This window comes from Dipteris shenzhenensis, chromosome 21 (assembly GCF_047967505.1).
Source record: "Dipteris shenzhenensis isolate YYH24624 ecotype China chromosome 21, Dip_SZ_1.0, whole genome shotgun sequence".
Taxonomy (NCBI): Eukaryota; Viridiplantae; Streptophyta; class Polypodiopsida; order Gleicheniales; family Dipteridaceae; genus Dipteris; species Dipteris shenzhenensis.
The window spans coordinates 32,712,582-32,738,690 of record NC_141616.1 but is presented as its reverse complement, the minus strand read 5'-3'; the positions used below and the strand labels follow the sequence as shown (position 1 = coordinate 32,738,690).

General features: G+C 44.6%; 1 protein-coding gene across 3 annotated transcripts; it reads left to right on the top strand.

Annotated features, from left to right (window-relative positions):
- The first annotated feature begins 1,512 nt into the window (after positions 1-1,512).
- LOC147888757 (replication factor-A carboxy-terminal domain protein) lies at positions 1,513-25,095 on the top strand. Of its 3 annotated transcripts, none has more exons than XM_087392901.1 (6): positions 1,513-1,696; positions 1,904-2,061; positions 2,147-2,270; positions 2,358-2,478; positions 2,600-2,758; positions 24,895-25,095. In XM_087392901.1, the coding sequence occupies exons 2-6, from the start codon at positions 2,003-2,005 to the stop codon at positions 24,900-24,902; spliced, it is 471 nt and encodes a 156-aa protein (XP_087249027.1). In that variant the 5' UTR covers positions 1,513-1,696; positions 1,904-2,002; the 3' UTR covers positions 24,903-25,095. The 3 variants fall into 3 exon arrangements, with proteins under 3 accessions (XP_087249027.1, XP_087249026.1, XP_087249025.1); XM_087392900.1 differs by lacking the exon at positions 24,895-25,095 and adding an exon at positions 11,484-11,568 and having other exon boundaries at positions 1,980-2,061; XM_087392899.1 differs by lacking the exon at positions 24,895-25,095 and adding an exon at positions 11,484-11,568.
- Positions 25,096-26,109: the final 1,014 nt, after the last annotated feature.

The following is a 26,109-nucleotide window of genomic DNA, read 5'->3' as shown; positions in this document are numbered from 1 at the left end:
CTACTATTAGACTTCATCTTGCAGAGTCAGTTTATTTCACAGTAATAAATGAGCAGACTACGGAAGATTTGTGGAAGAAATTGTGTGCCACTTATGAGAAGGAAACTGCCTCTAATAAAGTTTACCTCATGAAGAGGTTGTTTGAGTTGCAGATGAAGGAAGGGCTTCTCACTTGACTGAATTAAATATTATTTTCAGCCAGGCTTCAGGCTCAGAAGATGAATTTTGATGCGGAGACTAAGGCAATATTTCTCTTATGTTCATTGCCATCCTCATGGGATACCTTCCGTACACCTATTAGTAACTCTGCACCTAGTGAAGTACTGAAATTTGATGATGTTGTGGGTAGCTTGTTGGCCAACGAAGAGTCTACCTAGTCAACGGTTTGAGTATTGTCGTGTATTGATGGGTATTGGATAGTATGCTCCCTAGTTGTTCTCCCTTAAAGGCACATTGTCCTTTAAGTGGGAGGTCACTGTGCCTTTACCCCGGTTATGTATAATACTCAAACACATATATAAATGAATGAAAAAGAAGATTAGGGTGTTTTGCACCCACCAAAAACTTGTGTGCCTCTCTGTTTCTCTCTCTCCCTCTTTTGTTCTTACTTTCGTTAAGAGCACTCTCAAAGGTAGCCATTCTTTGAAGGGGAAGGTCGAGATGAGCTTGCTATGGTCCGGGCAGCCCCACTGCCATTGCTTGGGATGGATCATGTGGAAAAGGTGAATGTTAGAAAATTAGGCATTGAGATAAAAAACTAGGCGACCATGGCATTCAATCTCTGTTGATCGTTGAAAACTGCCAAACTTTGACAACTTACATCTTTTAATTGACAAAAATAAATGGGTTCATGTAGAATATTTTGAATCGAATGGCAAGGCATGATTAGATATTTAATAGGTTCTATTGCACCATTTAATACATTTACATGCATCAAAGTAAGCAACTTATGAATTTATGGCTAATTTTCTCTGCCAAGTTTAGAGCATGATCACCCATTTTAGGCTTTCATTTGCCAAGGGTGAGGATAGTAGGTTAGCCAAATTAGGTGCTTCTTTTCCAATGATTTTTAAACAAATGCACTCCTAAGTTTTGCCTAATTGCACCATTAATCCTAATTTTTTGTGTAAAGGTCCTTTGGGATTGGTACTTGCCAAGTGACTCTTCATCGGTGCCTCGGTAAATTCTATCCCACTGAACTGTGTCTTTCAGACCTCTCACGAAACCCCTTGTCCTTTGGAACTCGTTGATTCCTTTCAACTTAAGGACTGCCTCCTTGTAGTTCGTTATGTACTGGACCTGGACTAAAGTGTTCTTAGTGTTCGTAAGTGGAGGGAAGTCTTGCCATTTTTGCAAGAAAGTATTTATTGTGTCCTAGTTGCGCTCTTTTCTTCTTCTTTTTTTCGTGTGATGTACTGAAATTGAAAGTGCGAATAGCGCCCCCTTACGAGGTGACCAAGATAAAATCCTAAGGGAGCTTGAAGCCCAATAGGGTTGAGCCGCTTGGTCTAAACTCCGTTGGATTGAGTTCTTTTCCTCCCCGAGGACATTCCATGCCTAAATTCAAATATAGAACTCAAATACACTAGGTGTGTTCCGGCGGCAAAAGAGCAAGTTCCGTCAAACGGGTTCCGGCAAAATTGCTTTGGAATTCTGGTTTCCAAAAAAGGGGTTCCGGTTTCTTCCGTCTGCACAGGTTCCGTGCGGAAATCTCTATTTCCGTTATGCAATTTCTATGTTTGTTGCTTGAGGATGAAGAAGTAACTTGGAGTGAACGTCACGCGCATTCCTTTCCTTAACTCAGATTTCGTTGCGTTCTTTCATCACAGTACCGTCACTGTTGGTCCATACTTGAGTTGTCAGTAGTTTGTATCCGTTGTCATCGCTCGTTTGATTTTATTAGAGTATGGTGAACGGGGGCTGTTTGGAATCTATGAGTTTATGCTCACAAAAATAACTAGACTACGTTTCCGGAGCAGAAACTGCTCAGGACCAAGAGGCTATGGAAGACATACGTATACCTTTTTGCGCAATTGTAGCACTGGATACTTCAAGCTTATGGTAATTTTATGAAATGAATTAGTTTCATAGGCCGTCCGTGACTTTGGGATTACGTTCTCATCTCATAAGCTGTAATGGACTCCAGCTACAGGGTATGTCGCACCTGTGAAATCGTACTGCCGGACAATGGCGGCATTGAAGCCGTTTCTTGCGGGCGTTGTCGACCATGCAATTCTGACAATGGTACAAAAATGCTCTACCGTTTGCAGGTATCACACTATTTGCCTGGCTTGTCTTCTTTACACTATTGCGGTAGCAGTTATTCGATCGCTATTGATTATTCCTTAAATATACAGCTGTCAATCGCGACAGAGGATCGAGTAATCCCAGTGGTGGCTTTCGATAAGGCTGCTCGAAGGCTTATGGGTTGCTCTGCAGATCAATTTTTTGAATTTGCATCTTCCAATCCGTTTGCAGGTATTTGAATCCCCCGCTTTTTTTCAGTGCTTCGTGTTGTCTTACGTTTAATGTAGCTCATCTAAGTGTGTAGATGCCCCATTTTGTTGGCTTGAGCTAATAAAGGTGGGTTTCTTTCTAGCTCAAATCGTTAGCGAGATACTTAAAGGGGAGATGGTCGAGGTGATACTGCGGCCTCCAAAAAGTGGGCGGGCTCAACATATGAGAGTTATGTCTGTGGTTCCACTATCTCCAGACTTTGAGCAGATGATGAGTATTCTCCAAGGCGTGCATGCAAAAGGTACACGGACCACATTCATGAACATTCTGAAACCTTGTGTTCGCTAAGACACATTATGTTAATCTGAGAAATCTGTTTTGAAACATGCAATGGAAGGAGAGATGCATGTACGGGCGTGGGCCAGTGGCATACCAATCCTTGACTTTTCGAGAGAAAGTGGCACACCAACTCTTATGCAAGTCCTTATTCCTTTCCAATAATACAAGAGCCTGAAATAGTAAAGGCAAAGCACCACTGCATGGTTACCTCGGTCCTTTTCCAGAAAGATATTGTTTTTCCTAGTTCTGAACATTTATCATGTTGGATCACTAGTGAAGTTGGGAGTTGCCTCCACACATAAACCCATCTTTCATGTTAGTAGACTGAAAGAGGCTTTTGGAATAGGGGACAATCTTGTTTCTCCCCAGGAACTTGTGAAACGTGAGGACCTGACTTAATCCCACATGAACCTGAAAAGGTAATTGATTCCACAGAAAGAGAACTCAGGAATAAGATAATTCCAGAGTTCATGTCATAGGCATCCACAGCCCCTGGCCATGCTGGCTGCTGCCACTCAGACAGCGCAATCGTACACGCCGGCAGCGCAGGAGCTGCCACGTTTCAGTGCTGACATCAGCGTCTGCCACGGGCCAATCGGCTGTCACATCAGCAGCAGCAGCAGGTCGGGACAGGATGAGGCTGGTTGGTCAGCATCTAGCAGCCTGGTCAATATTTTAGGGCCACCTTCTAGCAATCTGCGTCCGAGATTTGAAGAAGCACCAAAACTTCCCCTTCTGCCTTCGAAGAAGGCCAATTCCTTCCAATCTCTTATCTCCTGAGACAAATGAAGAGCAGAATCTCTCCACAGCATGCTATAAAGGCTCAAATGCAGAATATCAAATACATACCAGACTGTTGTACTGCCTGAATGTTCGCTCTGAAAGCAAACCCTGTACCTCAATGAGGCACCCGCCAAGATCCTGTGTAATCTTGTATTGTCCCCTTCTGAAGTCCAGCATCCATCTGACCATGAGACCCCAGGGCCTTCCATGGAATCCACCCTCGTGTCAGTGTCAACAGCCACACACCTGGAAGGTACCAAGCGCTCCATACTGTCCTTCACCTTCACAAAGGCATCTGACTCCTCGTCGACCCAACTCTATATGTCAGACATCCTTACTGTGATTTCGGGATCAACATACCTGACCTCGGTAACACTCGGTGATGTCACCAAGAACAATTCTTCAATTACCACATTAGCTTTGGCCTTTTCCTCTGAATCTGGGTCAGACTCTTGTTTGTTTTTCAGATCCGCCTTTTTCTTTCTACAGTCCTTTGCAAAATGTCCGGGCGTATCACAATAGAAACACTTCTTCTTGTGCTTCCTCTTCGAAGTCCCCTCGTCATCAGAGTCATCTTTATTGGACTTGCCACTGTTAGGCTTGCCCTTTCCCTTACCTGCGGAATCCTTCACCAGCATCGCCTTGTTGTCTTTGTCCCCGTTGTAGAGCTTCTCCCGAGCTTCCTCCTGTAGCAGTAAGGGACACAACTCCTCAAATGTCAGAGGTTTGGTCCTCTGTCCTGCTGTCACAGCTGTAACAAAGCTCTTGAAACTCCGAGGCAATCTCCTCAGTACCATCAAGGCCAGATGGCATGAGTCTGTCTTCTGACCAATCACTGCTAACTGATCCCGTACCACCTTGACCTTTGTCAGATGATCATGCACCGTATCGCCTTCTTCCATATCAAGATTGTAGAGTTGATGCTGAAGAAGCACGATCCGGGAGGTATTATCTGTCTCGTACAGATCCTTCAGGGTGGCCCACGCCTCTACTGACGTCTCGGCCAGCTGGATATGCGGAAGAACAGAGTCCGCCGTAGTCCCTATGATTATTGCCAGGGCATGGGCATCTCTTTCTTCCCAAGCTTCAAGCTCTTCTCTGTCTACTGCCATGAGTACCTTCCCTTTACTGTCCACCATGTCTGCCGGCTTCGACTCCTCTCCCGTGGTCAACTTCCACAACTTCCGAGCCACTAAATGACTCCGGATCTTCACTTTCCAGATCGGGTAATTAGTCCCGTCCAGGTTCCCGGACTCTCCAAAGTTAGGGATAGTGAAAGAGAGAAAACTGGAGGAGGAGGAAGGGATAGCAGGGGCTGAAGAGGCTGTCGACATCTCTGCTGTATATACCACACAGCAAAATCAACCAAACTCAAATGCAGTAACCCAGGACTCTGAACGCACCTGACTGAACCTGAGTCACCCTCCTTCTCGAAAGGGCACAATTCTCCAGTCGTGGTAGTCGATTCCCTAGAGCTTCTGAATCAAGGTCGTCCTTCAGCAAGGTCCCTGCCTTCAGGCTCCCACACCTGTGAGCCTCCTACTTGGGCTCTGATACCATGTTAGAAATTTACCCAACAGAGGGTACACGCAGCGGAAGACTGATAGTAATGCCCAGGAGCTCACACAGTGTGCGGTGTGGGTGTGGAATCACAAACTTCTTTACTGATGTGCATTCAATAGGTGTGCAGACTCATCAATAGACAATGAACCAAACCAGATAGAGAAACCACCAAATAATATATTTCCGTCCACAACTATGGACACAATACAAAAGAGACAGATCCAGAGTCCCACCAATGGTGTGGTCCTCTGATCTTACCACAAAAGTCCTTCTCCTATCTGCTGGCTATCTCTAGACTAGAGTCCGCGTGCTCCACCTCGAGCGTGAGTAGACTTTCCGTCTAGAATGATCTTCTCCACCTTGCTGTCTGGAAACCAGTCTAGGTGGGCAGCTTCCTGTTAGCTAAGTCTGCAGCACAAGGTACTACTTTCTCCTCCTGACTGTAGGCCCAAAGATAGCCCTGCTGCTGCTCCTTCTGCTGGTGGAATTGCTGCTCCAGATGATGTGCAAATGAGACCTGAATGGCCCCCTTATATAGCCCTCAAGGGCCTGGCCAAAAAACCGACCCAGTCTGTACAAAAACCGACCCAGTCTGTATGAAAACCGACCAGACTGCTTGGAAAAAACCGCCCTTAAAGGGCTCACAATTCAGGCCTTTTATGGCCCAAACTTCCAGGGCTTTTGGCCCTCCATTCAAGGCAAATATGCAGCCTATAAAAGGCCTGCCACCTCCCCACTGCCAGTCACATTCCTTGCTGCAGATCTGAGCCTGCACTCCCTGCCATGTCTGCGCCTCTGCAAACAGTGCGCCTCCATGTCCTAGATCCTCCGCAATCTGTCCCAGACTGTCTTGCTTTTGCTCCGTACTTTCCTGGCCCTGTGTCCTGCCCTTAACAGTCCTAGATGTGCTGCCCACATGCCAGCCATGATGCTGTCTATGTGGCAGCCCCTTTCTCTCATTTCCTGTTGGGTACTGCCCTAGGTCTCCCTCCCCCATGCTCTCCTCATATGGGGGCTTACAGATGGGGAGGTGACCTTTCCAACAATTCCTTTATGGATTGTGATCAGACATCTAGTGGTATGTCTGTAGTTTTCGGCCACGGGACTTTGAGTGTGCATACGAGCTTGCTTAGAACTTTGAGCTCATGCACAAGGGTCAAGGACCCAAGCAGGTCATCAGTAAGAAGCCCCCGGATTCCACCACTATAGATGGAGGAAAGAAGGCCAGCACGGGACAACTGCCGAAGAACTGGCTAGCAAAAGACATCAACTGCTACGGAGGGTACTTATATGCAGCCACCCAAACGACCTATGCCAAAGAGAACTGTTGCTTCTTTTGCCATGAGCAAGGGCACAAAAAACATGATTGCCCACATTTTAAGAAGCAGCAAGCAAATGGATCCACGTCTAGTGATTCTTCTACAGTTGTGACTCCGGCCAAGACAACCTTAGTGGGTTATAGAGGAGATCGAAGAAGATTAGTAGAAGGGGACTGTCACCAGTTTCCCACCATGTTCTAGTTATACGGACTGATTGGTGGCCAGAAAGTCCTCATCCTTGCAGATTTAGGGAGTTTTGAGAACATCATTTCTACCAAAGTTGCTCAGCGAGCCACGTTGACTCTCACTGTCTGATACCATCGCCCTGAATGGGGCATTCATAGGACATCAGGTGGACATCAACAAGGTGGCCTTAGGCGCCACTCTAAAGATAGGAGGATGGGCACATACCCGTACTTTCAGGGTTGCACCAACTCAAGCATTAGACATCATCTTGGGAGCTCGATGATGGCACCAGTTCGAAGTTGGCCCAGACTATCAAAAGCAGCATTTGGACCTCAAAATTCCATACTACGAGACACTTTGTCTCGGCCTTTGATTCCATGGCACCAGTTCAAAGTTGGCCCAGACTATCAGAACCAATGTTTGGACCTTAAAAATCCATACTACGAGACACTTTGTCTCGGCCTTTGATTCCACAATCCGGATGGCACACAGGGGAGGAGAGGCACACATTGTCTATGTCAACGTGACCAACACAACAGCTCCAGCCAGGACCCCCTAGCAGGAAGCTTTGCTTCAACAGTTCCAGGACATTTTCCCAACATCTTGCTTGCTTTCAGCCTTGCCACCCATTGAGCTAGAGGACCATCAAATTGAGCTTTTGCTTGGATCATCACCTGCCAGCAAGCATCCTTACTGTCTCAACAAGACGATGTAGGAGGAGCTTGAGCAGCAGTTAGAGAAGTTGTTACGTAGTGGCTTCATCTCCCCCCAGTAACTCACCGTATGCAGCTGTGATCCTCTTCGTCAAGAAGGACAATTCAGCTCGAATGTGTGGATTACCGCGCATTGAACAAGATGACCATCAACATCAGGTTCCCCATGCCAAGGATCTTGACTACGTCTTGGAGCACTTGAACAGAGCCAAGATGTTCTCAAAAATTGATATTCAGAGTGGGTACCATCATATTCGGATTCATGAGCCAGATATTCAAAAGACGGCTTTCTGCACAGAGTAAGCCCAGCATGAGTTCGTGGTGATGCCCTTTGGTCTCATAGGGGTACCTGCGTCCTTTAATCGTATGATGCTTCAGATCTTCAAACCATGGATCGGTAAGAGTGTCTTTGCTCGACGACATTCTGATTTTCTTGAAGGATCCAGCACAGCATGCAAAGCATGTTCAACTTCTAAAGGACAACCAGTTGTACATCAACGGCAAGAAAAGAAAATTTTCCTTGGAGGAGGTACAATACTTGGGGTACATCATCACTCCGATAAGTGTTCGCCTGGACCTAGCCAAGGTGAAGGATATTGTGGAGTGGGAGGTGCCTACCACAGCATAGGAGATTCGGATGTTTATGGGCATTTGGCAGGCCTACCGAAAGCATATTAAGGATTTGGCAAAAATTGCAGTTTCCATCACCAATCTTTTACAAGGAGTTAAAGCCAAGAAACGACCTATCACTTTTACTTTGGTAGCTCTTTCAGCCTTCGCCCAGTTGAAGGATGTAGTTACTACAGCACCGTGCCTATCATTGGCACAATGGGATCAAACCTTTGATGTACGGACCAATGCTAGGGACTATGTCATTGGAGCAGTTCTGGAGCAGAACGATCACCCCATTGCATTTGAGTGCAAGCTTCTTCCAGCAGAGACCAGATACTCAGTCTATGATAAGGAGTCATGTGTAGTCATCCATGCCCTCAAGACATGGAAACATTTTCTCTATGGTCAAGATTTCACAGTTTGCACAGATCATTAGGCCTAACGGTGGCTTCAGACCATGCCTGCCGCTCATTGGTCCGATCGACAGACCAGATGGAGCCATATTTTTAGCAGTTTGGCGGCATGATCGAGTATCAACCTAGATCAAAGAATGTTGTAGCAGATGCTCTTAGCAGAAGAGGAGGAATGGTCACCTCTATTTCCATAGTCCAAGAGTCTTCTATCGAGGAGATGCGCAACTAGTGCCATACGGATGTAGATTTCCAGACACCTTGGTACAAAGTCATGAATGATGAATGCCTAGGTGACTATGCTATACATGACTGGTTATTCTTCAAAGGACTACTTTGTGTATTGCCCTGATACCGTGCTACCATACTCCATGATATGCACGATTCTCTAGTAGTTGGACATAGAGGCATCGTAGATACTCTTGAGAAGATAGAGCGCAAGTGGTCTCATTTACGAAGTGATCTTCATCAATACGTGTCTCATTGCCAAGTGTGCCAACAAGTGAAGGTATCTCACGGGAAGCTACCAGGATTACTCCAGCCCCTCGAGATTCCGAACCAACCCTTCGAGCAGATTAGCATGGATTTTGTTACAGACCTTCCGCTAGCTATTGGTACCAAGAACACCTTGTGCTTGACCATTGTGGACAGGTTTAGCAAGTTTGTCATGCTAATTCCATACAAAGGTACCATCGATGCTCATGACACAGCTCGCTTATTTCTCAGATGGTGGTATCCGATGTTTGGCATGCCCTGTATCATTGTGTCCGATAGGGATTCCAAGTTTACCAGTCATTTTTGGAGACCCCTTTTCGATAACTTTGGTACCAAGCTCAGTTTCTCCAGCAGTTTTCATCCGCAAGTAGATGGCGAATCAAAAGTCTACAACAAGTTATCATTTGATATTCTGAAATGCTACGTTGCGGATGCTCAGTCTCGTTGGGAACAGTACTTACCCCTAGTTCAAGGGATCCTGAATGACAACCATTCTTCCAGCGTGGGTTAGATTCCCTATGAAGTTCAAGTCCCTTCTCACTAGGACATCCGAGAAGCAAAGCTGATCGACATCACATAGACCTGTGACCAGATCATGGAGTGAGTAAAGGATTGCATTGCCAAAGCCCAGGAGACCTACCGAAGGCAAGCCAACAAACATGGGTGTGACGTATGTTACAATGAAGGGCAATGGGTTTATCTACGGATCATGAAGAAATGTCTCAAGTAGATTGGAAGGAAGTGCTTGAAGCTTTCTCTTCGGAGTTTTGGACCCTTTCCAATCATCAAGGTGGTGAACGACGAGGCCATGAAGTTGCAATTACCTTCGACATGGACCATGCACCCAATATTTCATGTGTCCTGGCTCAAACCATATGTGGGTCTAGCACTAATCACAGTACCAGATGCGGAGCAGCCTAAAGTTGTTGTTGAGTTCAAGATTGTGGAACTGGAGCAGATTAACTTCATCGATTCAAAAGAGGAACAAGCAATTGACAATGCCTAGCTCTCACAAAGCACCATGGGTGGAGGAAGATTTCTTCGTAGGCTATTCAGACCTCCTTGCAGCATACGAGGCGGCTTTCTCTCTAGTCTAGTTCGAGTTTTAGCAGAAGGGGATGTCACGGGCATCCACAACGCGAGCCATGCCGACTCCCATGCAGACAGTGCAATAGTACACGCAGGCAACACAGGGGTTGCCACGTGGCAATGCTGACGTCAGCAACTACCATGGGCCGGTCGGCTGAGGCGGTTCAACAGAAGCAGTAAGTTGGGATAGGATGAGGCTAGTCAGTTAGCATCTAGCAGCTTGGTTGGTATTTTAGGGCCCAAGGGGAGCCCATAAGCCCTCTTGGCCCTCATTCTTTATGCACTCTTTAGGCCTTCAAGCCTTCAGAGTAGCAGTAGCCAAGCTTCCCCGTAGCAAACCAGCAGGGTGTCTCAGCCTCTACAAGGATCTAGTGTGGATTTACCTTCTCTAGTTAGCTTAGTCTGTTCCAATTTTGCAGTTGAGGGTTTCAGACCCTCCATACAGTTGTATTCAGCCCTTTGGGCATTCATACCTTTCAGTTATATTTCCTCTTTGGAGGCCCGCTATATTGTCTTCCTCTGATTCTCTCACTCACATCCACAGCATCACTTCGTGTATCTAGTGCATCATCTTGCAGTTTTGTAGTTAGCGAGTAGGAGAGAGTAAGGATAGTCTATCTCTTGCTACAGTTCAAGATCAAGTGGAAGGATAGGATGGAAGAAGACTCAACTTGGGCGTCAATTGCTAGTTGAGAGAAGACCTTACATGCATTCATTTAGAAGTAACTGTTTGAAGAGGGAAGCAATGTTATGTATCTGGAATGCTAATCTTTGGATTAATGGACTTAATTCAGCACGATTAGGGGGCCCTGGGATTACGATTGGTAGGCTTGCATAGGGTTTACAGCGGGAGCCAGCCAGCTGTATTTAGTTGGCTATGGTAATTATGGTGGGATGCTCTTCTATATAAGGCTGGTTATAGACCACCCATCGCCCGCCCAAGTGAGCAAAGGGGATGGGCAGGGTGGGTTACACACCAAACTCAAAGAATAAGTTAAAGGATGAGCTCATTTATTGCATGCATATGTGAATGGCTTACGTGGTGTGAGCTAATCGTTTGGTGATTGGAGATCGCAGGTTCAAGCCCCACTGTCAAAGTTTGGGCATGCTTTGGGCCGGGGGTGGTGGCTGCCCATGATCTTGGGTGCCCCCCCTTTTGCGCTCCAAATCAATGGCGGCCATACTGGTGAACGCGCCTCTCCAATGTTGGGCGGGCGTCGGTGTGTAACCACCCTAAGAGTAGCCAAGGTTATTATGCAACAGTTTAGTTGAGCGCTCTTCAACTAGATGGTCAGCCTTGGATTGTGAGCCAAGACTCTTCCACCAACATGGCAGATGTAGGATGTGCTAGTGTTGTGGTTTTCGTGGATGGGATTTGGTTGTATGGGGCGCCAAGGTCTTTGGCACAAGCTTGTGGATGGAGTCTTAGCTCGTTCCCATGTGTTTGGGGGTGGTTGGGAGGTGAGTTTCCTTGCCCCATGATTATTTATTACTAATTTTTACTACGATGTGAATAGGGAAAGATACAGAGAGATTCGACTCTCAGTGACTATACTTATGGGTGTTCCCACAATGGGCGTATTTACGAGGCACTAAAGCCCGCTGGCGGACCAACACCCACATGAGTGTATAAACTTTAAAGGTTGCTCCTTTTGGCCTCTTGGAACTACATTATGTAGTGCAATGTCCTTAGCACTTATTCTTGAATTGCACCAGATAAGTAGAGGGTATTTATAAAGATATTTTGGATTTGGTTTGAAATAAAAAATTGTTGCACATTATGGCAACAAAGATGATAAAGAAGAAAATCAAACTATGAGCATACGATGAATAAGCACATCAAGTATACCTTAACCATCCCTTCCGCTTATTTACGTTATAGGAGATTGTTATAAATGCTAAGTTGATATGGAGAATGTTGCATTTGTTGAGGGAATTTGTTTGGTGCAGATAGCTGCAACTTATTCTTCTTTTAGAACATGAGCACGATCTCTCTCACCACTAAGGACTTTTTCTTTGATGAAGTGGTTATATACCTCAAGGTGTTTTGTTTTGACATGAAAAACTAGGTTTTTTTGGGTAGCTAAATGTAGCTCATGTTGTTTGTAAAGTGTTTTTAGTTCTCCATAAATAATTTTGATTTTTAAAAGAGTCTTTTAACCCATATGGCTGCACATACAACTTATATAAAGATGATTCTTACTAGGATTTTAGGTGATTACTATTGTTGGGATTTGCATTGTGACATGAAGTTGGGGGTAATAAACTTCGCGCACCTCTTCACTTCCTGTTGCTTTCGAACTGAGTGATAGAGATATTCATCATTGGAAAAGGGACATTAAAAAGAAGCTTTTATACCAAGAGACCACACCATACTATCCATAGTTACCAGCCGAAACGGAAACGGAAGAAACGGAGTTTCCGGGCCCCGCCGAAACGGAAACGGAAGAAACGGCAATATGATACAATTTATGTATAAAAATTTATTTTTTATACATAATATAATTATCAATAGAGTGCAAATCATACATAATACAAATTACAATTATCTATACTTGAAGGCTGAAGCTTCAGGCTTCGGCCTTCAAGCATCAATGCATCATTCATGATTCATGCCTCTATGATTCTAAATTCTTGAATGATGCTTCAATAATCTGAAATCAACATGTATCATGAGTCATGACTAACAAGTTTGGCATTACAAGAATCTGAAATTTAGAAGTTTGAAGTACTTAAAAGTTTAAACTTAGCACACAAGTTGAAACTTGAAACTTGAAACTTGAAACTTGAAAGTATTCAATGTCCAGACTCCATAGATGATCATGATTCATGGTCCACAAATTTCATGATCATGATTCATGACTCATGACTCATGAGTCATGCAAGACTCAAAATAAAAGCACTCATGGATGATATAAAAAAACAGCAGGACTACTGATCATCTGCATCATCCATGGCCTCCTCGTCATCGTCATCCTCTGCGTCCTCAGATAAGTTCGAGGCATCTGTGTCACTGTCTGAAGAAGAATCATCAACATCAGGATCAGGACCATCGGGTGCAACTGAAGTACTAGCACCATCTCCAGATGGTTGAGTGTATGATCGTGTGTGGTGTGTTGGTGCTGACAGCTCCTCATACAACATGGTGTATATGTCCAGCTCCTCCCGTGGGATATCTGGTATGACCTCCATCTTCTCCACGTCCACCTTGTCTACATTCACTTGGCGAGGTTCGGGGCAGCCGGCGGTGAACTCAAGGAGACGGAGGTTGCAATGACAAAACACCAACCGCTCCAATTGAGCCGTGCTCAATCTGTTCCTCTTCTTTGTGTGAAAGAGGGCCCAAGTGCTCCAGTTCCTCTCACAAGGACCGGAACTGCAGTCCTGTGAGAGAACACGTATAGCAAGGCGTTTCTGCCATAAGCCAATTAAGCCGAGATAAGTATCAGGAACTTGATAACTTTAAACATATTTGTAGTAGATAAAACTTCAAATTACTTAACGACTAAGCTCCAACTAGTGGCGTTGGAACTTGTCTCTTAGACTCTTACCAAAGTAGGAGTACAGTTGCCATATTTCTCCCACCAGGAGACAGGTTGCAACTGTGTCTCTCGGAGCCTAGATGTAGGTCGACCAAAGGAGAGGCTATGATTGCGGAACAATAGAAGTTCATCCTCCAGTCTTCGTTGCATCTCCAAGTCACCACCCGTCCAATTTTGTAGATACTGTTGCATCCCCTCCTCCAACTCGTCATTCTCATATTGCTCTTGACTGCGCCAGAGCGGATGCAATACATGTGCCACCGCATGGATTGGGCGGTGGAACCAATTCCACCGCTTATTCCATATAGCACGGATGGACTCAACCCTAAATCATGCCACAAGAAATTAGAATGCATTATGCATGCAAAATTCATAGACTATAGATAATAGTACATACATAATATATATCTGAAAATTCCAGGCTTCATGATAACAAATTGCCATTTAGTAACTGCAATAATTATACATATTACAAAAGTAAAAAGTCTTACTTATCAGGCGATAGGGAAGTGTTTCTGTTGAGGGCCTCTCCAATCTTGTCCATAAACTCGTACAAGAGCCCTAATGTGCTTCCCTCCATGTCTGTGATGCGAAGCACCGTGTAGATAGGATTAATCGATTTGATTAATGCCTCCGCCTCATTCCACCAAGACTCATCCATGATCATGCGAAAAAATTTGATAGACTTTGCTTGGCCTCTATCATCCCAATCTCCCCACTCCCGAGACACAACCGTGCGCAACAAGCCCTGGCGCACTCGCACAAGCCTCTCCACCACTATGAACATGTAAGCAAACCTTGTGGTTGGAGGTTTCAATAGCTCAAGGTCACTGTAAGCCCGATAGATGCTGAGGACTTTGGGTCTCTTCGTGACAAACTTCACGATACTGCGGGCTGTGGAGAAGATGGCATCAATCCAAGGTATCTTCCCTAGGTCCTCGATCAAAAGATCAAGGCAATGTGAGGCACAGGGTGTCCACACAATCTTAGGGAACTCATCTTCTAACATGGCACCCATTGACACACAATTGCTGCCATTATCTGTCACCACCTGCACCACATACTCAACACCTATCTCCATAATGGCTGCCCGTAAATGCTCCCAAATATACAGCCCTGTAATCACTGTACCTGCAGTGGAAGCGTCTATGGCTCTCAAGAACATGGTTCCCTTGCAAGAAGATACTAAAATATTGTACACATTCCTCTTGCGTGCATCTGACCATCCATCGCATAAGAGTGTGCATCCATATTTTTTCCAAGTCTCTTTCAAGGGCTTCATTTGGTCTTCCACACATTCCCTCTCTCTTCTTAGCTCTCTTGTCCGCAAGGCCTCATATGTAGGCCCTTCCCATTCATACCCAATGCGGCTTACGGCTCTCATGGCCTTCCTCCATCGTGTAGTCTTCGCCACATGAAAGGGTATTGCACATTGTATGAAGAGCTTTGTGAGCTCACTAGTGGCCTCCTTCACTGCTTGCTTTTGCAAGCGTGCTTGAATGCTAGACCTTTGCAGTGATCCTCTTTTCCCCGCACTAGCATCCACACTAATTGATCCATGTGGCAAGGGTGTTCTTGTGGCACTAGGACCTGCGCTCGATGTAGTTGATGCCCCTCTACTTCTCTTTGCAGAACCCAATGTGCTGGCATCATCCAATGGCTCAGTGTCAGCAGCCTCTTCTTCATCTTGCAGCCCTTGTCCTCCACTTTTTGCAGCCAAGGCTGCCATACGCGCACGCTTCCATTCTGCTAGGCCACCTTTCACTGCAGTAGGCACGAACTCACAAGGTCCTACATCCTTGCAGGGAACACCTGCTAGATGGTCTTTCACCCGTGTGACAGACCCCGTCTTGCTTATGCCGCAATAGTTGCATCTCCACTTCTTGGAGCCACCGCCTCCTTTATAACTATCCAGGAGGGAGACATGGACCCAATAAGCATCTCTCGGCATTGAGGAGGATGGAGAGGTCACAAGTGACTCGTGAGAAAGGATGGGAGGTAGACTGTAGAAGGAGGATGGAGAGATAGAGGTAAAAGAGGATGGAGAGGATGGAGAGGTAGAAGTGAAGGAGAATGGAGAGGAGGAGGACAGAGAGGTAGAAGGTAAGATTAAAGAGAGGATGGAGAGAAGAAGGATGGAGGGATGGAGTCAGGAGAGCAGGCTGCCAAGCTGCAGGCTGCAGCTTGCAGGATGGAGAAGATGGAGCAAAGGATGAAGAGGATGGAGAGAGCTCAGAGAAGGATGGAGGTGAGGGCAGGTCCAAGAGCAAAGGATGGGATGGAGAGAGCTTGAAGGATGCTGAAAGGATGCTGGAAGGAGGTTGAAAGAATGCGGGAGGCGGCGAAAAACGGCAGCGGCGAAATTCTGGAAGAAAATCCAAAAAACCCGTTTTTAGGGTTTCTGGGAAAACAGGAAAAACGAAACGCCGTTTCTTGACGAAACGGCGTTTCCGTTTCGCGTTTCCGTTTCCTCCCACGAAACGTGCGTTTCGTGCAACTATGATACTATCCTTCCTTATATGAGAATGAAGATGGTAACATCCCAAGTGATGTTGTACTCAAGCATAGGGAGAAGGAAAGGATCAGTGGAGGCCATAATCTCAGCAAGCCGGTGATATGAACTGATATATATTGAGGAGTTTGAAGGAGCTTATTGGATCGGATGGGTAGGTTCCGAGGAAACATTGCACCTCCTTCATAGACACCTTTACACTTAGCTCAAAACACTCTCTAAAAAGAGGGAGCGGAAGCTCCAAGACTACTCATAGAGAGAGAATGAACTAGAGAGAGATGGACTCAAGAGTCTACATAATAGAAGATCTACAAGAAGGCTCATGGAAGAGGCTTGGGGAGACTAGAGCTACAGCAACATGAGGCCTAATGATGGAAGAGATGATGAACAAGGGAGAGGAGGGCTTCTTTTATAGAGATTTTGTCACTCTTTTTCATCCATTTACAATTACTGTCTGTAGATTCCTTTCTTCATCAATCACATAAGCCCGTATGTCACCATCCATGTCCTTTTTGGCTACTCTTGCCATGTGTCCCATCAAAAGATGCTCAAGACTTTTAAAATATTGAGAAAGTTAAGAGTCTCCTCACATGAAGCCCATAGGGATCCTCTCTTTTCGATATGTCCACATCCTTCTTATTTCATATTGGAATTCTAGAAGGATTCCTCTTGACTCCACACTCCTCCACATGCTTTCCACACGCTTGGCATGTGGCCTCTCTTATATTATTGGAACACATGGACATGAGCCCACCTCTTTATATGACTCACTCTTTCTATTTTCTAAAAACTCCATAATATCCCATACACAAATAACTCTCACCCCATATCAAGGTATTTATAATTCATATCTATGGTATTTACAATGATCCATTCCACTCATCCTCTCAATCCCATACAATATCTTAGAAAATAGAAATAAGTGAGAGCCGCTAGGCTATTACTTAATACTCAAACTCTTATCAAACATAGAAGAAAACAATACCAATGTCAAATAAAAAATATCAACTTTTGGCGTCACAGCATGTAAAGAAATGCTTCAGCTCTTTAACACGAATAAGAACACTCACACGAAATATTCAAGTATCTCGCATGCAATATCAGCTCAAAAGGCGACTCTTCCTCAAAGAACACATTGATTGTAATAGCCGAATAGCTCTTTATTAAAAGCACTTTATTATAAAGGACACGGATGACAGCAGCGCATCCCTACGAGGCTTTTTATTGCAATACAATACCAAAATGATCCAGAGGATTGACTCTGTTGGCGATTTTAGAAATGAGCAGCTGCTCTAACAAATCTACAGCTAACAACCGACACACTTGACAGAGAGAGTGACTCTCATAAGAGCTTTTGGACCTTTCGGCCCTTCAAAAGAGACCACGACAAAAGAACCAGACGTAATGTCCTCCAGGGCTTTGTAGAAGCCACACGCACCACCATCTCTTTGCCACGTTGAAGACATACACTGCCAGCCAATCACACGCCTTTCATTTGCATCTGTGCCAGTGTCCACTCAAGTGCCACCAATCAAAGCTAGACCTTCACATACTTTGCATGCAGGAACAACCGCCAGTACCATGTCCATCTAATCCTAAGGTTACCAAAACACCCCCCATGATAGGAATTCCCAACAATCCTTGCAAAATCCGAACTGGGGAAGACATATAACATAGCGAATTTCTGTTGCCACTAGAGATAACCAAAGCACTTCTGTCTCGAACATCTGAAATGTAGGCTGCTCTAACAAAGCTCGACTACCTCACACAACTCCGAACTTCATGGCAGTTCTAGAAAAGCCCAATCTTCATCTGGTACTCTGTCCGTCACCAAACCTGCAACCTCCTCCTTCAATTATGGCCTGGCTTCCCACAGTAAAAACATTCACACGTATCTTCCTTTGCATCCTTAATTGCTTTTCTCTTTTCTTTAGCAGCATATGCATACTCATCTGTCGGTTGCAAGCTTCTTCTCGTTTCTCCTCACTCAACAAGAGATATACAGTCCACGAAATCTGCATCCTCATCAAGTCAAAGGATACAAACCGTGTCAGCATACTTTGGGGGTAAACTCTTCAAAAGTATTGCCTTCTTATCATTGTCTTCTACATTGGACCCCAGATCATGAAGTTATCTCAGCAAAGCTTGCATCCTGTTCAGAAATGTACCTATTCCTTCAAACTCGTTCATCTACAAATCATATAGCTCTTGTTTTAATAAGGCCTTAGAGTGTTTCATTTTAACTCTTGAGTGTTACCCAATTCTCAGCAACTGTCTTCATAGTATACAAGTGATGGAAGAATTCTGCTCCGAAGTCTCAAACCACCATACCAAGCGCTCATTCATTTTTTCCTCCCACGCAGGGATCTTTCTGGCCTCTTGACCACTACTCTTAGGTTTCTTTTCTGTCCCTGATACCACAATCCAGAGGTTTTGTGCATGAACCACAGCTTTGTCGACAATTGCCAACTGGAAAAATTTCGACTGTTGAATTTTACAATGATCGCCTCATATTTCTCTTTCTTCTTGGAATCCATAGCGCTCAGCACCTGACCAACACTTTCAAATTCTTCGTGATAGTAGGTCCTTTCACTCGTATGGCTCTGATACCAATTGTTGGGATTTGCATGCAAAGAAATGCTTCAGCTTTTCAATACGAATAAGAATACTCACATGAAACATTCAAGTAGCTCACATACAATATCAACTCGAAGGTGACTCTTCCTTAGAGAACACAAGGTAGATCTTTATTAAAAGCACTCTATTCTAAAGGACACAGATGACAGCAGAGCATCCCTACGGGGCTTTTTGTTGCAATAAAATGCCAAAATGATCCAGAGGATTGACTCTGCTAGCGACCCTAGAAATGAGCAGCTGCTCTAACAAATCTACACTTGACAGAGAGTGACTCTCATAAGAGCTTTCGGACCTCTCGGCCCTCCTAAAGAGACCACTACGAAAGGACTAGACGTAATGTCCTCCAGGGCTTTGTAGGAGCCACACGCACTGCCATCTCTTTGCCACGTTGAAGACATGCACTGCCAGCCAATTGTGCCTTTCATTCGCATGGCCCAATCCCGTGCCAGTGTCCACTCAAGTTTCACCAATCAGAGCTAAACCTTCACATACTTTGCATGCAGGAACAGCTGCCAATAGCATGTCCACTTAATCCTAAGATTACCAAAACACCCCCCATGAGAGGAATTCCCAACAATTACCAAGTACCAATGTAGCGCTTCTGCATCCTTTTCCTCCCGCTTGTCTAGATCTGCATTTATTTTTTCCTTTCCATCACATCCACTATGTCTAGGGGTTTCCTTCCATAACTTTCCTTGCCGCCATGTGGCTTCATAGGTTCATATTTCAGATAGGATAGACATCCCCATGCAATTTGCCCACTTCTCCAAAGTTTGAGATTGGCTAACACATGCAGCTGATACAATCACTTCCAACAAACCCCTCAGGCACACTTGTCTGAATCTAGGTCACCCCCAACACTCACGTAATAGAAGTTTATATAGCCCAATAATCACACGAGGCCATATCAAATCTCACTCCGTTTTGTAGTGCATGCAGCGTACAAGTGTATACAGAGATAGAGGAAAACATAGATCTCGAATAGTACTCAGTAAAGTAGGACAGCTAAAGTTGTAATATAGATTGCTCCAAAGATGGACGAAACCTGATACAAAAGGGTGCTTAGTGTGGCACCGTCTAGCAACAAAGGTACTGTCTCGATGTGGAACCCTGGCACCTTACAGAGGTATCTTCTACCTCCTCCAGCACCTTTAATTTTCTGTCAGCCTACTGCTTACCAAGAGTTTCAGTTGGCTGGCTGTAGTGATGCCACTTCTTGCTGCTTCTCTTCCTGTTAAAGACTTGCACGCTGAGTGCTTTTCCAAACTCGGGATCCCTAGACCTCCTTGCTGCTGGAACTTCAAACCACTCCTGAACCATTGATGTCGATTCCTGGCCTTCCTGCTGCTTGCAATTCAGCCAATTGTGGGGATCTGCGAATGCCATGACCCCTTGCCAAAGGGTCTTTATATAGGGCACTGAATGCTCCCCAAATCTGGCTTATCAGATCAGTTCTCAGCCGACCAGTACAGACTGGGCCGTCCCAGTCTGTGGAGATGCTGACATCAGCTGAATGTACTTGCTGTACAGCCGACCAGTACAGCCTCTTCATAGGCCTGTACCTTCTGCTGTAACCTGTGCCTGTACCTGCCTCCTCGTGCAATCTGCAGCAGAGCTACGGCCGTTCATACGAACAGGCTGCAGTCTCTGCCAACCTGATGACTGCCAACCAACTCCAGGCCTCTACCAGCCCATTCCTGCTGTCCTGCAGCCGTATAGATGCTGTACTGTTCCACTGCCTACCGCAGGGCCTGTTGCAGCCAACTGCACTACTGTCGCTGCTGCCCACATGGCAGTCTACATGCTGCTCATGTGGCAACTCTCCTCTCTCTCAGATCTGCCCCGTGGCAGCCTTCTCATCTGTCCATCTGGCTTCCATCGTATGCTGTTGGCACAGAGCTTCCCCATGTCGTGGGGCTGAGAGGTGGGGAGCTGACCTCTAACCTCCAGTACCTCTTCATCCTTACTTAACACTATGATATCATCGAAGACTGTCCCAACAAAAGATCGGTGCTTCTGAAAAATACGGCTCATTATATGATTGAGTATAGCCGGTGCATTGCTCAACCCATGTTTAACTACCAAGTGTCATAAAGTCCTTGTGCTGTACAAAGAGTTGTTTTATGTATGTCTGGCTCTTTTCGATTGACTCGCACCCAAGTCAAATAGAAACAAACTGATTTCTAAAAAACCTTTTGTGTTTTGATATGACTCACTATCAATATGAGATTACTTGATACACCAGTCTGGATAGCAATGTCTCAACCTCAGTGAAGAGTTGGCACAGTCTTCTTTCTGTAGTCGTAGGTAGGCTGCACCTTGTAGTCCCAAAGTTGCCTTATTTGTATTTTGTGATGGTCTGTTGATCTCTTTTCCTCCTAACTGGTGCTGCATTTGAGGTTGATTTAATTTGGACCTCCTCCACGATTAGGATTTGGCCTGTAATCTCCTCTACTAGTTGCAAATCCTGGTTGATGCACTTGAAACAGATCCCCTTGTCTTTGCAAACTCTAGCATGTCTCAACTCGAGTCAAACCTTCCTCCATCATCTCCCTTCTCCTCAATTTTCAGCCAAAGGTTTTGGGTTTTCGGATTAAAACATATAATCCCAGTTATACACACCACTGAGATTCGTAGGCTTGTTCGTCCTTCGACTTCTTCCCGAAAGATTAGTACTGCCATTCAGAATCGATCCTTGTACTCTTGAAGGGTCTCACCTCCTCTGTCTAAAGCTATTCCACTCGACGAGCATCTCCGACTCGAACCTTGGATGACAAGAAGTGTTGCTGCAACTTCTTTTTGAATTCCAGCAAAGTCTTTGGCATCATATCATGTATTTCTAGAGCCTGGTGCCAAAGAGCAGCTGACCCACTGAGAATAAGCAATAAGCAAAATTCAGTTTGGCCTCCTATTCGTGTGCGAAGTACAAATCTAGACTCTTGATCCATTGGAGCAATACCTTGGGCTTATGGTCTTTCTCTTGTAACAACGTGATGTATTTATCTTCTCGTTCAAACATCGGCCTTAGGTATGGGTGCTTGTTTTTAGTGGCCCCAGCCCTTTGCTTTCATTGTATCTAGTTTTTTTTCAGTTTCATAGACCCTACTGTGTTTCGTAGATGTTAATAACCTTTCTTTGTTTACTTCTCCATGATACATCAACATCTGCACATGTTTCTCTCCCAACTTAATCTTCTGACTAGTATGGTGACGGCGTTTTTTGTAAGGCTCCCACAACAAGCCTGGCATCTCTAGTGACTCTGATTTGTAGCGCTTTCTCAATTCTTCCGCAAGTGCCCATCATCTGCCACATCCTCAAACTAGTCCTTCTCATCCTCATCATCATCATCGGCCTCTCCTCATCATCATCAGAGGCCTGCAACATATTCTCCACACCAATAAAGCCAACTGGGCTATGCCCTCTCCTTTCTGTTGGACTCATCCCTCTGCCTCCTTTCTAAGAGTTTTCCTTTGTTGTCTGCTTTCCCCACTTCCCTCAGGCTGGTATGTCTCATGAATCCCAGAGAGCAGTATTCATGGCATACAAATTTTTCTTGAGATTCGTTCTATTCCAACTTTGAGAGAATAAATAAGCTAAAATGTCTGGTGCCTCCTGATCTCCAATAGGCTCTTTTCTGGACTTTTGTACTGCTGGAGTCTCTCCCTGCAGTGAATAGGTTGCATCCTATCTACATGTCTCACAATCTTGTGTTGCTTTTATAATTTATTGGTACCATTGACTGCCATTTCCCCCTTGGTTATCCTCTTGTCCACCATGTAGTAACGTTAGATAAAAACACGGACTCTCAAGCAAGACACAACCACACATAAAGGAATCCCTAAGTTGACCTAAGGCTAAAAGAAAGCAAGCTCTTAATACCTGTCAGAGTTTTGCTAAGTGGAAGCACAATTTCTAGATAATTATTTAATCAAACTTATAGCCATGGAACTGAAAACAATACATATCATTCAAGATTCACACAGAGATTAGGGTTTACAATGAAAAAAGACACCTGCACTAGATGGGGTGTGAATGAAGCACACCCCCTACACCATAATATATTTCTATATTCCGAAGATGCAAGGCTTTGACTACAATAGCAAGGCACAGAACCCATGGGAACTAGAGGCCCTATAACATATATCCATGATCACAATTATCTCTTTTTGTTGAGAAGTCCAAAATATATGTGCCAAAATGATAGATCGTAGGCACTAGAAAAAGTTTTGGAATGGGGTAGCTTTTAAAAGTGATTTGGCTTTTGGGTTTCGCCTAGGCATGAAAAGCAGATAAAAAGCAGAATCGTGGCCGTTAGGGATGGATTTTAGGCTGTGAGTGGGTCCTAGAAAGAAGTGAGCACGAGTGAGACCTGCTTGATGGGGTCAACGCTAAGCAGCAGGAGGCCTGGAAGGGGGAAAAGCTGCTGTGAGCTCTCCAGCCCCAAAATGAGCTCACGAGTCTGCTTTGTAGGGTATCGGGATGCTCAGAATTGCTCATTGTCAAGTCTCCATCAGGGAAGGGGGTGCCTAGAAGATGCACAGGTGTTAGAAGAGAGAGAACAAGAGGGGGAAGGGATGATGAAACTTGTGCGAAGAGGGAGTAGGGTAAAATTCAAATACCCTAGGAGACAGAGTGACTGAATTGAGGGGAAGGCCCTTACATAGAAGTAGAGAGTCTAAAAGTAGAAAGTGGAAAGCCAAATAAAGCTAAAAAGCTGAAAAGCAGAAATGCTGAAAGTAAAGGCTAAAAAGGCATGTAATGAACATTTATGTGCATGAAGAGGTACAGTTGTGCCCATACATAACGGAGCACACTCTTTGAAGTGCACAAGAACATAACTCTGAATATAGGGATGAGAGGTATCCCAAAGGAAGAATCATCCTCCTTCGCGTATGATATACATCTCATGTAGAGGGTTGAAGCCCTTCATGAGAGGGTAGAAAGGATCGCTCATGTTGTCAGCTTTGGGAACATTAAGGAGAGATCAGTTGCAAAATCTGGCATTGTAAATTTAAAAAAGCCACCATGATTTGTCCACAAGTATTCTGTTAGATCAGGAAATTTTGATTCATGTTTATCAAGTTTGAAACAATGTTAGATAGGTTCCTTGATGATGTACATCACGCCACCTCATCCCAAAGAGAGCCCAAGCAGGTGGCATTGGCATTGTAAATTTAAAAAAGCCACCATGATTTGTCCACAAGTATTCTGTTAGATCAGGAAATTTTGATTCATGTTTATCAAGTTTGAAACAATGTTAGGTAGGTTCCTTGATGATGTACATCACGCCACCTCATCCCAAAGAGAGCCCAAGCAGGTGGCATTGCATGCATTCACACCAGCAGACATTTTGACCACAGTATACAAAATATTATATAATGCAGGTTACAAACTGTTTATTTCCAGATATCATCCTTTATGGACCCAAGTGAACATATATGACATATGATGGTCAATGGAGTGGATGTCAATTAGACATTCATAAGCATCAGTACTGTCTGATCTGCCTTTGCAGAGCGGTGGAGCTTTGCTGAGCTCTGCATGTGTATTCTCCTTCATTTGAAAACAGTCCTTGCAGTGAACAACTGTTTTCACTTTCCAGTCATTACGGTATAAGCATTCCAATGTGCCATGTGTATGTTGCTATTGTTTGCTTCTTTCTATCCTTATAGATGCTCACCTGTTGTTATGGGCCTTGAAGAAACTCTCCTGGCAAAAAAAAGGGTGCAGTCTTGTTTTGCTAATTCCCCCAAATCTCATCCAGGGGTCCATCCCCTTTGGAGTTATTTTCCCTTGCATGCAAGAAAGCAAGCACCTATGAAGATTTTCAGTTGTGGCCTTGGTCTACCTTAGACCGTTTTATTACTTTGACAGAAGATACTAGATATTTTCTGGACCATTCCAATAAGGAATGCTTCCTCCCTCCCGAATTTTCACAGGAACAAAATCATCAAGCCCCCTTAATTTGGGGAAGAGGGCCTTGAAACATTCCAATGTTTCTGTGTGGTATGTTTCATTGTTGTTTTCATGGTCATTGCTCTTGATTTTGAGACCTTCAAAAAATGCATCAATTACTTTTCTTATATCAGGGCTAGAATTGTTGGAAAGAGCTTGGATGAATCAATGTTCATGATTTCATTTTTTTTCTTATATCTTTCGAGAAAGATTGTATTGACCTATATATAGTTTAATGCTTTTGGGATATTAGCAGCTCACAGTCTGAATGGTTTACTACAGGACCTTGAAGTCTTTTTTGAAGCACTTAAAGATTGGTAACGCACACATATAGCTCTTGTAAGTGGGACTTTTGTGTGGTAGAGTTGGGATTTTGTGGTATAGTCAGGCTTGCAAACGGCTCTAGATGCTTTGGAGTGATGTCAGAGCACTGAGGTATTATAAGAGTCTGATGGAGTTATCCTATGCCTTCAATTGACACAAGATATGTGGAAATGTGCAAAGAGATGGGGTCTTATTTATGGCTTAGAGGTCGGCATCACTGCATTCCATTTTCTTGTAGGTCAGCTTAGTGTCGTTTTGAGTAGTTCCATTTTTCGTGGCTACAAAATTGCCTTGGCTCTCTTTTTGCATCTTTTAAAAAAAATTACAATGTGAAATTACTATAAGAAACATATATTTTTTGGGGGGGAGGTTCAGAAAAAGTGAAGAGTTGATCCAAAACTGTGCATTAATAGCATGTGTTATGGGCTTTACAATGGGGAACTAGATTGCATAATTAGATATGGAAAATGACATTTCAAGACACCACCAGAAAAGTGCAAGGACTACAAAAGTTGTAATCTGACTTATTCAAAACCTGCTCTTGCCCCCCTCCCTGCTGCCACGGGTCAATTGGCTGCTCTCTCCTCCCCCTCCCATGCAAGTTCTTGTACCCCCTCCTATGGGATCTTACTTGGTTTTCATTTTATCTTGGTATATGGTCCCACTTGAGGATATGAAGACGAAACATAACATGCCTAGTTCCTCAGGGACCCTTTTCTTTTTGTCCTTCCTAAGGATCGTGCGCCGCTCGTTCTCTTAGATGGATCGAGCCTTCGCTCATCTGAAGACCTTTAGTGGAGGAAAGAGCTACACAAGCAAGTGGAGTTGGTGAGGTATCAAATTAGTGTATCAAAGCAAGAGTTGGGCTACTATGCTAAATCTAAGGAAGGGTATTGTAGTGGCATGCACAAGCTTTTGCCGTGCTTGAAGGCCCAAAATCAAGGAGACACTTCTCAAGTGAAGATACGGGAAGCACACAAATGAGAATGCCATCTGCAAGGAGTGGAGGAGTCTATTGTGCATAGCTTGTATACTTTTTTGGTTGGGAGTCCCAAAGCTCTCATCTGTGCAAATCCCTCCTCATTGCGTTAGAACCCTCCCACCAAGATACTCCACTTGTATACACCTTCACGGTCCGCATAATGAGTTGGATGCCAGAATGTGTATGGTTAT

Excerpts from the sequence above, each read along its gene's own strand:
- LOC147888757 (XM_087392900.1), top strand. The coding sequence starts at position 2,003 with ATGGAAGACATACGTATACCTTTTTGCGCAATTGTAGCACTGGATACT. Across the intron at positions 2,271-2,357 it reads AAATGCTCTACCGTTTGCAG|CTGTCAATCGCGACAGAGGA; the intron begins GTATCACACTAT and ends TTAAATATACAG. Across the intron at positions 2,759-11,483 it reads CCAAGGCGTGCATGCAAAAG|GGAAAGATACAGAGAGATTC; the intron begins GTACACGGACCA and ends CGATGTGAATAG.